Here is a 13,909-nt window from a genome sequence, read left to right on the forward strand (position 1 = left end):
CTGGATAATCTGCTGGCTGCCCGCGGGCGTTCAGAGAGGGTCCTGTGCATTCCACCACCCAGCCCCTCCGCTCCCATTCCGATGGAGTTGGGAGGGGCTGCGCCGAGGGGTACCGGAGGAGGAGGCCTTCCCTGCACCAACTGTGGTCGGAGAGGACACACGTCTGATCGGTGCTGGGGGTCCGTCTGGGAGTAGAGATGGCAGGCGGAACGCTTCTCGGTCACCCCAGGTGAGTCAGCATCAAACTCACCCAGAACCCCTTGTTGGCCACATGTTTGTCTTAACCTTTTTCCTTCACTTTTTTCCCTCTTCCCAGCATAGGGCGCTAGTCGATTCAGGCGCAGCTGGGAACTTTATGGATCGCGGACTCGCCCTTAAGTTAGGGGTTCCGCTGGTGCCGATAGATTCTCCCTTCCCCGTGCACTCCCTAGATAGCCGGCCATTAGGGTCAGGGATGGTCAGGGAGACCACGGTCCCACTGGACATGGTGACGCAGGGGAATCATAGGGAGCGTATCAGTTTCTTTATTATTGATTCGCCTGCGTTTCCAGTGGTGCTGGGGACTCCCTGGTTGGCCCGGCACAATCCTAAAATTTCGTGGAGACAGGGGTTCTCCAGGGGTGGTCAGAGGAGTGTTCTGGAAGGTGTTTGGGAGTTTCCATCGGTGCCACGTCGGTGGAGAGTCCAGACCAGGGTTCCACGGTGTGCATTCCCCCCGAGTATGCCGATTTGGCAATCACTTTCAGTAAAGTGAAAGCGACTAAATTACCACCTTATCGACCGGGAAGGGATTGTACGATAGATCTCCAGGTAGACGCTGCGCTTCCCAAGAGTCACGTGTACCCGCTGTCCCAGGAGGAGACGTTGGCAATGGAGACATATGTCACGGAGTCGCTGGGACAGGGGTACATTCGGCCCTCCATTTCACCCGTCTCCTCGAGTTTCTTTTTTGTGAGGAAAAAGGAGGGAGGTTTGCGTCCGTGTATCGATTATAGAGGTCTAAACGCCATCACAGTGGGGTATAGTTACCCTCTACCTCTCATCGCTACGGCGGTGGAATCGTTCCACGGAGCGCAGTTCTTCACAAAACTGGATCTCAGGAGCGCGTATAGTCTGGTGCGTATTCGGAAGGGAGACGAGTGGAAAACCGCATTTAGTACTACATCAGGCCACTATGAGTACCTCGTCATGCCGTATGGGTTAAAAAAATGCTCCAGCCGTTTTCCAATCCTTTGTAGACGAGATTCTCAGGGACCTGTGCGGGCAGGGAGTGGTTGTTTATATCGATGACATTCTGATCTACTCGGCCACTCACACCGCGCATGTGTCTCTGGTGCGCAAAGTGCTTGGTAGACTGCTGGAGCATGACCTATACGTCAAGGCTGAGAAATGCGTGTTCTCTAAACGAGCCGTCTCTTTTCTGGGATATCGCATTTCCACCTCGGGGTAGTGATGGAGGGTGACCGCATTAGTGCCGTGCGTAATTGGCCGACTCCGACCACGGTAAAGGAGGTGCAGCGGTTTTTGGGTTTTGCCAACTACTACCGGAGGTTTATCCGGGGTTTTGGCCAGGTAGCGGCTCCCATTACCTCACTGCTGAAGGGGGGCCCGGTGCGTTTGCAGTGGTCAGCAGAGGCGGACGGAGCATTCAACAAGTTGAAGGCGCTGTTCACTGATGCGCCCGTGTTGGCGCATCCGGATCCCTCTCTAGCATTCATAGTGGAGGTGGACGCGTCCGAGGCTGGGGTGGGTGCCGTGCTATCACAGCGCTCGGGTACGCCACCAAAACTCCGCCCCTGCGCTTTCTTCTCAAGGAAGCTCAGCCCAGCGGAGCGTAACTATGATGTGGGGGACCGGGAGTTGCTAGCGGTGGTTAAGGCACTGAAGGTGTGGAGACACTGGCTTGAGGGGGCTAAGCACCCCTTTCTCATCTGGACCGACCACCAGAATCTGGAGTGTATTCGGGCAGCTAGGAGACTTAACCCACGTCAGGCAAGGTGGGCCATCTTCTTCACCCGGTTCCGGTTGACTTTGTCTTATAGACCGGGCTCCCAGAACGTAAAGGCTGACGCACTGTCCCGCCTTTACGACACGGAGGATGGGTCCACCGAACCAACTCCCATCCTTCCCGCCTCAAAGTTGGTAGCCCCAGTGGTATGGGAGGTGGACTCGGACATCGAGCGGGCGTTACGGGCTGAACCCGCGCCTCCTCAGTGTCCAGCGGGGCGAAGGTACGTGCCGCTTGGTGTTCGGGACAAACTGATTCGGTGGGCTCACGTCCTACCCTCCTCGGGTCACCCTGGGGTGACGAGGACAGTGGGGAGCCTTCGGGGGAGGTATTGGTGGCCTACGTTGGCTAAAGACGTTAAGGGTTATGTCTCCTCCTGTTCAGTGTGCGCTCAGAGTAAGGCTCCTAGGCACCTTCCTAGAGGGAAGCTACAACCCCTCCCCGTTCCACAGCGGCCATGGTCACATCTGTCCATAGATTTCCTGACCGATCTTCCGCCGTCTCAGAGGAACACCACGGTTCTAGTGATTATGGATCGGTTCTATAAGTCCTGCCGTCTCCTCCCATTGCCCGGTATCCCTACAGCCCTACAGACTGCGGAGGCGTTATTCACCCATGTCTTTCGGCACTACGGGGTGCCGGAGGACATCGTTTCTGATCGGGGCCCCCAATTCACGTCTCGGGTATGGAGAGCGTTCATGGAACGCTTGGGGGTCTCCGTCAGCCTGACCTCCGGTTATCACCCCGAGAGTAATGGGCAGGTGGAGAGAGTGAACCAGGAGGTGGGTAGGTTTCTGCGGTCGTATTGCCAGGATCGGCCAGGGGAGTGGGCACGATACATTCCCTGGGCTGAAATGGCTCAGAACTCACTACGCCACTCCTCTACTAACGTGTCCCCTTTTCAGTGTGTGTTGGGGTACCAGCCGGTCCTGGCACCATGGCATCCGAGCCAGACCGAGGCTCCTGCGGTGGAGGAATGGGTACAGCGCTCCAAGGAGACCTGGAGGGCCGTCCAGGACTCTCTACGACAAGCGAGTGGACGGCAGAAGAGGAGTGCTGACCGCCACCGCAGTGAGGCCCCGTGTTTGTACCGGGGACAGGGTCTGGCTCTCGACCCGAAACCTACCTCTCCGCTTGCCCTGCCGGAAGCTGGGTCCGCAGTGTGTAGGGCCCTTTAAAGTCCTGAGGAGAATAAACGAGGTGTGTTATCGATTACAACTCCCTTCCTATTATCGTATTAACCCCTCGTTTCATGTGTCTCTCCTCAGGCCGGTGGTGGCTGGTCCCCTGCAGGACAGTGAGGTACCGGAGGTCCCTCCCCCTCTGGACATCGAGGGGACCCCGCGTACACGATCCGGGCCATTCTGGACTCAAGGCGCCGGGTGAGGGGCCTGCAGTACCTCGTGGACTGGGAGGGGTACGGTCCGGAGGAGAGGTGCTGGGTACCGGTGGGGGACATCTTGGATCCCTCCATGTTGAGGGATTTCCATCGCCTCCATCCGGATCGCCCTGCACCTCGTCCTCCGGGCGACCTAGTGCCATGAGGCCGGTGTCGGCGCGCTGCGGGAGCCGCGCGTCAGGGGGGTACTGTCACGAGTCCGACCGAGGGTGTTTCCTTTTCCCGGGCGGGTGGCGCTCGGCGGTCGTCGTCACCGGCCTATTAGCTGCCACTGATTGTTTTTCCTCCCCTCCTTGTATGTTTAGTGGTAGCACCTGTGTAGGGTTAATTAGTTTGTCTTTATTAGACAGCCGGCCCGCCTGGTTGTTGTGGGGATTATTTCTATGTAACCTTCGGCTCTGTTGTAGAGGTACGTGTTTTGTGCCTGGTCGTGATTTGTTCCATTGTACATTTTGATTCCCTGTGTTTGGGAACGTTACTTTTGTGAGCACCCTGTGGTGTGTTAAGCGCTATTAAAAGACGCACAGCATTTAACTCTCTGTTTCCTGCATTTGACTCCACACCCACGACACCCGGAGCATTACAAGTTTATACAGTTTTAAAAACATTACAATACATTCACAGACCGTGTGCCCTCAGATCCCTAATTCACCACTACCACAGATATAGTTGAAGTCGGAGGTTTACATACACTTAGGTTGGAGTCATTAAAACTTGTTTTTCAACCACTCCACGAATTCCTTGTTTACATACTATAGTTTTGGCAAGTCGGTTAGGACATCTACTTTGTGCATGACACAAGCAATTTTTCCAACAATTGTTTACAGACAGATTATTTAACTTAGAATTCACTGTATCACAATTCCAGTGGGTTAAAGGTTTACATTAATTGAAGGTGTACCTGTGGATGTATTTCAAGGCCTACCTTCAAACTCAGTGCCTCTTTGCTTGACATCTTGGGAAAATCAAAAGAAATCAGCCAAGACTTCACAAAAAGAAACTGCAGACCTCTACAAGGCTGGTTCATCCTTGGGAGCAATTTCCAAATGCCTGAAAGTACCACATTCATCTGTACAAACAATAGTATGCAAGTATAAACACCATGGGACCACACAGCCGTCATACCGCTCAGGAAGGATACACGCTCTGTCTCCTAGAGATGAACGTACTTTGGTGTGAAAAGTGCAAATCAATCCCAGAACAACAGCAAAGGACCCTGTGAAGATGCTGGAGGAAACAGGTACAAAATAATCTAGATCCACAGTAAAATTAGTCCTATATCGACATAACCTGAAAGGCAGCTCAGCAGGGAAGAAGCCACGGCACCAAAACCGCCATAAAAAAGACAGACTATGGTTTGCAACTGCACATGGGGACAAAGATCGTACTTTTTGGAGAAGTGTCCTCTGGTCTGATGAGACAAAAATATAACTGTTCGGCCATAATGACCATCGTTATGTTTGGAGGTGTCACGACTTCTGCCGAAGTCGTTGCCTCTCCTTGTTCGGGCGGTGCTCGGCAGTCGACGTCACCGGCCTTCTAGCCATTATTGATCCATTTTTCATTTTCCATTGGTTTTGTCTTGTCTTCCCGCATTACCTGTTGTGTATTTAACCCTCTGTTTCCCCTCATGTCTTTGTCAGAGATTGTTTTATGTCAAGTGTTGTTTTATGTTGTATAGGTGCGCAACAGGTCCTCATACCCATGTTCGTTTATGTATCTACGTATTTAGTGTTTGGAGCATGTTAAGTGGACTTATATGAAAAGACTCCATTTACACTCTGTTTGACTCTCCTGCACCTGACTTCCCTGCCACCTATACACACGACTCTGACAGAATCTCTGACCGAAAATATGAAGTCAGCAGGAGAGGACACTTCGCTCATGGAGATGGAGGAACGCGTCTGGAACAAGCGGAGGAGATTGACTGTCTGAGCGCCGCCATGGATCGCATTGTCCAGAATATGGAACGTAGGAGAGACAGGGAGTTTCTCCAGCGCCTCCACCACCACAACCCGGGATCTCCCTTGAACGCTTTCCCCCCTCCTGAACCTAATAAGATCCATTTATCTCTACCGGCTGCCAGGGTTTTCTTCTTAAACTGAACTTGTATCTGGCCATGGTCTCCCCAGTACCAGCAGACCGTGAGAAGAGTTGCGTCCTCTCATGCCTCACCGGGAAAGCCCTGGAGTGGGCCAGCGCTGTGTGTAGAGAGGAGGATGCGGCGTTGGACCATTTTGAGGAGTTCACCCGCCATTTTAGGACAGTATTCGACCATCAACCCGAAGACAGAGCGGCGGGTGAGCGCCTCTATCAATTGAGGCAGGAGACGAGGAGTGCACAGGAGTTTGCACTGGAGTTTCGGACCCTGGCTGCCGGCGCTGGATGGAGCGACAGGGCCCTGATCGACCATTACCGTTGTAGTCTACGCGAGGACGTCCGTCGGGAGCTGGCCTGTAGAGACACCACCCTCACCTTTGACCAGCTGGTGTACATGTCCATCAGGCTGGACAACATGCTGGCTACTCGTGGACGTCTAGATTGGGGTCTGGTTGTTCCATCCTCCCGCACCCTCTCTCCCGAACCTATGGAATTGGGAGGGATGGTGCGCAGGGAGACCAGAGGGGGTTCCCGTTCGAGCACCATCTATGGTCGCAGAGAGCACATTGCTGGTCGGTGCCGGGTTGGTTCCTCTGGGAATAGAGAAGGCAGGCAGGGCACTCTGTCATCACCCCAGGTGAGTAGGCTCCATTCTCATCCAGAGCCCTCTGTTGCGCTAATGTTTGTCTCTGTCACTTTTCCGGATTTTTCCTTGCATTCCCAGTATAAGGCGCTAGTAGATTCAGGCGCGGCTGGGAATTTCATTAATAAAAATGTAGCTCATAGTTTAGGGATCCCTATTGTTTCTGTGGATATGCCTTTCCCTATTCATGCCTTAGATAGTCGACCATTAGCGTCAGGGTTTATCAGGGAGGTCACCGCACCTTTGTGTATGATAACACAGGAGGGTCACAAGGAGAAGATTAGTATTTTCCTTATTGATTCTCCTACGTATTCTGTGGTGCTAGGCCTACCCTGGTTAGCTTGTCATATCCCCACTGTTTCTTGGCCACAGAGGGCTCTCACGGGGTGGGTGCGAGAGTGCTCAGGTAGGTGTTTAGGGGTTTCCGTTGGTGCTACTACGGTGGAAAGTCCAGACCAGGTCTCCACGAGTGCGCATTCCCCCCGAATATGCCGATTTGGCTCTCGCCTTCTGTAAAAAGAAAGCGACTCAATTACCACCCCATCGATGGGGGGATTGTGCGATAGATCTCCTGGTAGACGCTGCATATCCCAGGAGTCACATGTATCCCCTGTCGCAAGTGGAGACGGTGGCTATGGAGACAGATGTCTCTGAATCCCTGCGTCAGGGGTACATTCAGCCATCCATTTCACCCGTCTCTTCGAGTTTCTTTTTTGTGAAAAAAAAGATAGCGGTTTACGCCCGTGCATTGATTATCGTGTTCTAAATAAAATCACGATGAAATATAGTTACCCTATACCTCTAATAAATATGGTTATTGAGTCAATGCACGGAGCACACTTCTTTACAAAATTGGATCTCAGGAGTGCGTACAATCTGGTGCGTATTCGGAAGGGTGATGAGTGGAAGACGCATTTAGCACCACCTCAGGTCATTATGAATACCTTGTCATGCCATATGGGTTGATGAATGCTCCATCAGTCTTCCAATCATTTGTAGATGAGATCTTCAGGGACCTGCACGGGCAGGGTGTAGATCGATGATATTCTGATATACTCCGCTACACGCGCCGAGCATGTGTCCCTGGTGCGCAGGGTGCTTGGTCGCCTGTTGGAGCATGATCTATATGTCAAGGCTGAGAAACTCTTGTTCTTCCAACAATCCATCTCCTTCCTAGGGCATCGGATTTCCACTTCAGGAGTGGAAATGGAGAGCGACCGCATTGTAGCCATGCGTAGTTGGCCGACTCCAACCACGGTAAAGGAGGTGCAGTGTGCTAATTACTACCGGAGGTTTATCCGGGGTTTTGGTCAGGTTGCTGCTCCCATTACCTCACTGCTAAAGGGGGGCCCGGTGCACTTGCAGTGGTTGGCTGAGGCGAACAGGGCTTTTGGACACCTGAAGACTCTGTTTACCTCGGTGCCTGTGTTGGCTCATCCAGATCCCTCTTTGCCATTCATAGTGGAGGTGGACGCATCCGAAGCTGTGATAGGAGCAGTGCTCTCTCAGCGTTCGGGTACGCCACTGAAGCTTCGCCCCTGTGCTTTCTTTTCGAAGAAGCTCATCCCGGCGGAGAGAAACTATGATGTGGGGGACCGGGAGTTGTTAGCTGTCGTAAAAGCCTTGAAGGCGTGGAGGCATTGGCTTGAGGGGGCTAAACACCCTTTTCTCATCTGGACTGACCACCGCAATCTGGAGTACATCCGGCAGGCGAAGAGACTGAATCCTCGCCAGGCAAGGTGGGCCATGTTTTTCACTCGTTTTGTGTTTACTCTTTCTTACAGACCAGGCGCCCAGAACGTTAAGGCAGACGCATTGTCTCGGCTGTATGACACAGAGGAGCGGTCCATGGATCCCACTCCCATACTCCCAGCTTTGTGTTTGTGTTTGGTGGCCAGTAGTGTGGGAGCTGGACGCAGACATTGAGCGGGCGTCACGTGCAGGGCCCTCTCCCCCTGAGTGTCCAGCTGGTCGTCTGTACGTTCCGTCTGCTGTCCGCGACCGATTGATCTATTGGGCTCACACGTCACCCTCCTCTGGTGGATTTTTTTGACTGATATTCCACCTTCACAGGGTTACACCACGATCCTGGTCGTTGTGGATCGGTTTTCGAAGTCCTGTCGTCTCCTCCCTTTGCCCGGTCTCCCTACGGCCTTACAAACTGCAGAGGCCCTGTTTACACACGTTTTGCGGCACTATGGGGTGCCTGAGGATATAGTATCTGATCGGGGTTCCCAGTTCACATCAAGGGTCAAGGGCGTTCATGGAACGTCTGGGGATCTCGGTTAGTCTTACCTCAGGTTTTCGCCCAGAGGATGTGGGTAGGTTTCTGCGGTCTTATTGCCAGGACCGGCCGGGGGAGTGTGCGAAGTTCGTGCCCTGGGCAGAGATGACCCAGAACTCGCTACGTCACTCCTCCACTAACCTTACTCCTTTTCAATGTGTATTAGTGTATCAGCCGGTTCTGGCTCCTTGGCATTAGAGTCAGACCGAGGCTCCTGCGGTGGACAATTGGTTTCGGCGCGCTGAGGAAACCTGGGACGTAGCCCTCCTCCACCTTCAGCGCGCCATAAGGCGCCAGACAATTGGCGCAGACTGTCGCCGAGGTGAGGTCCCGGTGTTCGCACCAGGGGACAGGGTCTGGCTCTCGACCCGAAACCTGCCCTCCGCCTGCTCTTCCCGGAAGCTGGGTTCGCGGTTTGTGGGGCAGTTTAAAGTCCTGAGGAGAGTGAACAAGGTATGTTATAGATTACAACTGCCCACTAATTACCGTATTAACCCCTCTTTCCATGTGTCTCTCCTCAGGCCGGTGGTGGCTGGCCCGCTACAGGAGGCTGAAGTACGTGATGTTCCTCCGCCTCCTCTAGACATCGAGGGGGTCCCGGCGTACTCTGTTCAATCCATTTTGGATTCGAGCCGGGCCTTCAGTACCTCATGGACTGGGAGGGGTACGGGCCGGAGGAGAGATGCTGGGTTCCGGTGGAGGACGTGTTAGATCCTTCCATGTTAAAATAATTCCACCGTCTCCATACGGATCGCCCTGCACCTCGCCCTCTGGGTCGTCCCCGAGGCCAGTGTCGACGAGCGGCTGGAGCCGCGCGTTAGGGGGGAGTACTGTCATGACTTCTACCGAAGTCGTTGCCTCTCCTTGTTCGGGCGGTGCTCGGCGGTCGACGTGCTCGGCGGTCGACGTCACCGGCCTTCTAGCCTTCATTGAATAATTTTTCATTTTCCATTGGTTTTGTCTCGTCTACCCACACACCTGTTTTCAATCCCATTCATTACCTGTTGTGTATTTAACCCTCTGTTTCCCCTCATGTCTTTGTCAAAGATTGTTTTATGTCATGTGTTGTTTTATGTTGTATAGGTGCCCGACGGGTCCTTGTACCCATGTTTGTTTATGTATGTACGTATTTAGTGTTTGTAGCATGTTAAGTGGACTTATATTAAAAGACTCCATTTACACTCCGTTTGACTCTCCTGCGCCTGACTTCCCTGCCACCTATACACACGACTCTGACAGGAGGAAAAAGGGGAAGGCTTGCAAGCCGAAGAACAGGTATTGGAGTGGCCATCACAAAGCCCTTACCTCAATCCTATAGAAAATGTGTGGGCAGAACTGAAAAAGTGTATGCGAGCAAGGGGGCCTACAAACATGACTCAGTTACACCAGCTCTGTCAGGACGAATGGGCCAAAATTCACCCAACTTATTGTGGGAAGCTTGTGGAAGGCTGCCCGAAATGTTTGACCCAAGTTAAACAATTTAAAAGCAATGCTACCAAATACTAATTGAGTGTATGTAAACTCCTGACCCACTGGGAATGCGATGAAAGAAATAAAATATTAAATAAATCATTCTCTCTACTATTATTCTGACATTTCACATTTTTAAAATAAATTGGTGATCTTAACTGACCTAAAACAGGGAATTTATACTAGGATTAAATGTCAGGAATTGTGATAAACTGAGTTTAAATGTATTTCGCTAAGGTGTATGTAAACTTCCGACTTCAATTGTATACAGTACAAAAATCCATGTGTTCGTGTGTGTATAGTGCATATATTATCGTGTGTGTGTATGCATATGTCTGTGCCTATGTTGCTTCACAGTCCCGCTGTTCCATAAGGTATTTTTTGTATCGGTTTTTCAAATCAAATTTTACTGCTTGCATGAGTTACTTGATGTGGAATAGAGTTTCATGTAGTACTGTGTGCCTAACATAGTCTGTTTTGGACTTGATGAAGTCAATCTCTCCTCCACTTTGAGCCAGGAGAGATTGACATGCATACTATTAATATTAGCTCTCTGTGTACATCCCAAGCGCTTGTTAACCACTCTTTTACATCAATTAGATTTAGAATCAGGAAAAAACATTGCAGGTATTAAACCCTCTTTAGATCAGATACACGCAGACAGACCCACAAACACTCAGGGAACAATATTCTCCATCACTGTTGATGGGAGAAACAGAGCCACCCATCCACCATTCGGGGCTAAATGAAAGGCCCTGTCCACTGGATTAGTCAACACTTTAGTGTAGAAGGCCGACCCCCTCGAACCTAAACACAGAGCTGTTGAAAGGACAGACTTCACGCTACAACTGGCACTGACCAAGCATGGGATGTCTCTCTGAACACTGGATTGTATGGAGCTACAGCTGGTCCCCTGATTGCATGTTTCCTGTCTTTTCTCTGTCTGCTCCTCGTATATGTTAGGCATTCAGTCTCGCTCAACCTCTCATTCCTCTTTAGCAATGGCCTGAGCTAAGCAAGATATTGATAAAATATTTATTTCCCTTGTAAGGCCTTTTTATGTATTAATATATGGTTCCTCACTATAAGTGGTCCCAGCATGAATATAGTTTGTCTCTCCTGTAGTTTTTGGTTCCTCTCTCTCTCTCTCCAAGTCAGGGAAAGGGCACCAAAGTCTCTCTGCTAACTGCTTCCTGGGTCAAGGGTCAGCTTACACGTCGACACACACACACACACTGAGCAGGGAAACAACATCACTGAAGAATGTTCTCACCCATCAGGGAACATGTCAAAATAGCACAGCTGATGTCAGCTCTATAAAAATTTAACATCTCTGACAATGTACAGTATTTTAGCTTGCACTTTCATACTTGATGTGGCCCAGAATACCTAGAACGCCAGTGATGTCCTTTCCACTCAAATCACATACAGACATGAAACACAACACACTCTGGAAAATACAACAACAACAAAAAGCTAAATATGAAAAGCAAAAGTGCAAAATCCCCCCAGGCCATTTATAATTCAGTGAAAATACATGGAACACATCAAAGTACTGCTCAGAGCAAGGCAGGTTCTGATGTTAGAATACATTATCAACTGGACCAGACCGACTCGTACTAAGGACACGAGAACCTAGACACACACACAAACACCTCAACAGTGTAATCTAAAATAATGGGAGAATTTTCTTCAATAGGCTAGTAGACCTCAGCATTAATAATAACCAATCATGAGCATGTCGTCAAGGTAGAGTCCTGATCTGAGCTCACTGCTCACTGAAGAGAATATCCCCCAATCACTCAAACTTTAATAGACTCTATTAGCAACTTTCTACCCACACGCCTGCATTAAACATGACCGATATACCTAAAGAGGTCATCAGTCAGTGTTAAACATGCAAAAAGGTAGAGGTACAGAAAACGCATGCAAATGTCCCTCTGTATTAATAATGTTGTAGCCTGAATCTGAATAACACTGCTAAGCGTTCCGTGTGAACTCTTTATGGTGTTTTGATGAGCAGAGAGATAGCAAAAGGCTCAGACCCATGCATGCTAGTTATACTGTATATTAACTATTAAACTATATCCTCAACAACAGAATGGTCCTTTAGTGAGATATGATTTCAACACTTACGTCCCCAGGATCTCCTTGAAGTCGAAATTCTCCTTAACATCTGACGTTTTCTTCTTCCAAGAATGTCCATCGTCACCCAAAGGCATCTTTCTTTTCTGGTGGTTGGATACAATACTGGAGAAGAGGAGGGAAACTTAAATCACTCACTGTTCAACATGAGGGAAAAACTGGTCAGACAAACACTCTTTCTGGATAGTTGTGTACCCGAATATTTGTCTAGGTATTAATTGTAATTGAAAGAATAAGGGTTCTTGTTTTTGATGATAACAGAATAGCTTTGTCATTCCACACTAAAAAAAAATGTAAAAGTCAAAGAGATAATGGATGACTAAAAATGTAACTGGACTGTACATATTTTGGCACCTTTTGATTGACACACAAATGGTTTAGACTTACCTGGAAACTAAGTCTGATAAAGTGAGCTGTCAGACACTTAAAAAACCATTAGAATGTCGCCAAGAATGTAAAAACTTCTACAAATTGCCTCAGGTGACGAGGGTTTGCGGTCAGTCCTGCTCTTCCTTTACCTCATAATCCTGAATGAACACACCCTTCAACATCTCTTATTGCTATTCTTACCAGTCTGTGCACCAAAAATGTGTAACTTTTGTAACTATAGTAGACATACTCACTCGCACTCTCAGTTGCAAGTGGCTTTTTTTTAACTAAGAGTGTTAAAGTGTTATGGTGTAACACTTATTATCCGACAGAATAGTTTTGCAGGTCCATAACAATGCAGACTTTTAAACGGCAGTAGATGTGGTTATGAATCAACCAATAAAACAACCAGGTCAAACATTATACAATGTGTTTTACTTATAATTAGATCTCACAGACAGAATCCCTCCCCTAGCTGCAAGTGGGCTATTGTTATCACATTCCAAATCCCACCAGACCATTTTGACAAAAATGTTATATCAGAGCTTACTCCACTATTCTCAGATTAACTTCTCTGCTATCACCAAAAAACAGACTGCCTAAAGCCTGTTCTGTTGGCACTGTCTAAGAACATTTTCACAATGTATTTTCGAGAGGTATCGATTCTCGAGACAGTACTGTTGGGTAAACTTGCAAAACGATCACGTACCGAGCGCTACCTCTGGGGATCGCGCACAATACTCGCCCGACAGTTGCCCCCCTCCGAGCAGGGCAGTGTAAACAGAATTGTGTCATTGAGCTCAACACTCATACAGTATTAACAGTAAATGCACAGCAAAGTTTTTGAAACAGCTGAAATGTATAGAGATTTTCCTTATACAGTGCCTTCAGAAAGTATTCACAACCCTTGACTGAGATTTTGTATCACTGTCCTACACACAATACCCCATAATGTGAACAAATAAATTACAAATGAAAATCTGAAATGTTTTGAGTCAATAATTATTCAACCCCTTTGTAATGGCAAGCCTAAATAAGTTCAGGAGTAAAAATGTGCTTAAGTCACATAACAAGTTGCATGGAGTAACTCTGTGTACAATAATAGTGTTTAACATTATTTGTTTAAGACCAGCTCATCTCTGTACCCCACACATACAACTGTCTCTAAGGTCCCTCAGTCGAGCATTGACTTTCAAACACAGATTCAACCAAAAAGACCAGGGAGGTTTTCCAAAGCCTCGCAAAAAAGTGCACCTATTGGTAGATGGGTTAAAAAAAATGCAGACATTGAAAATCCCTTTGAGCATGGTGAAGTTATTTATTACACTTTGGATGGTGTATTAATACACCCAGTTACTATAAAGATACAGGCATCCTTCCTACCTCAGTTGCAGGAGAGGAAGGAAGGAAACCGCTCAAGGATTTCACCATTAGGCCAATGGTGACTTTCAAAAAACAGTTAGAGTTTAATGGCTGTGAAAGGAGAAACTG

General features: G+C 49.1%; 1 protein-coding gene across 1 annotated transcript in view; it reads right to left on the reverse strand.

Moving 5' to 3' along the window:
* camk1b (calcium/calmodulin-dependent protein kinase Ib) overlaps nt 1–13,909 on the reverse strand; it is an 87,082-nt gene that overhangs the window by 48,172 nt on the left and 25,001 nt on the right. The window contains exon 2 of the mRNA XM_024427039.2: nt 12,041–12,154. Coding sequence (XP_024282807.1) covers nt 12,041–12,126 — 86 coding nt within the window. The 5' untranslated portion in view covers nt 12,127–12,154. The remainder of the gene's footprint in view (nt 1–12,040; nt 12,155–13,909) is intronic.

Source organism: Oncorhynchus tshawytscha, linkage group LG07 (genome assembly GCF_018296145.1).
Source record: "Oncorhynchus tshawytscha isolate Ot180627B linkage group LG07, Otsh_v2.0, whole genome shotgun sequence".
Classification (NCBI taxonomy): Eukaryota; Metazoa; Chordata; class Actinopteri; order Salmoniformes; family Salmonidae; genus Oncorhynchus; species Oncorhynchus tshawytscha.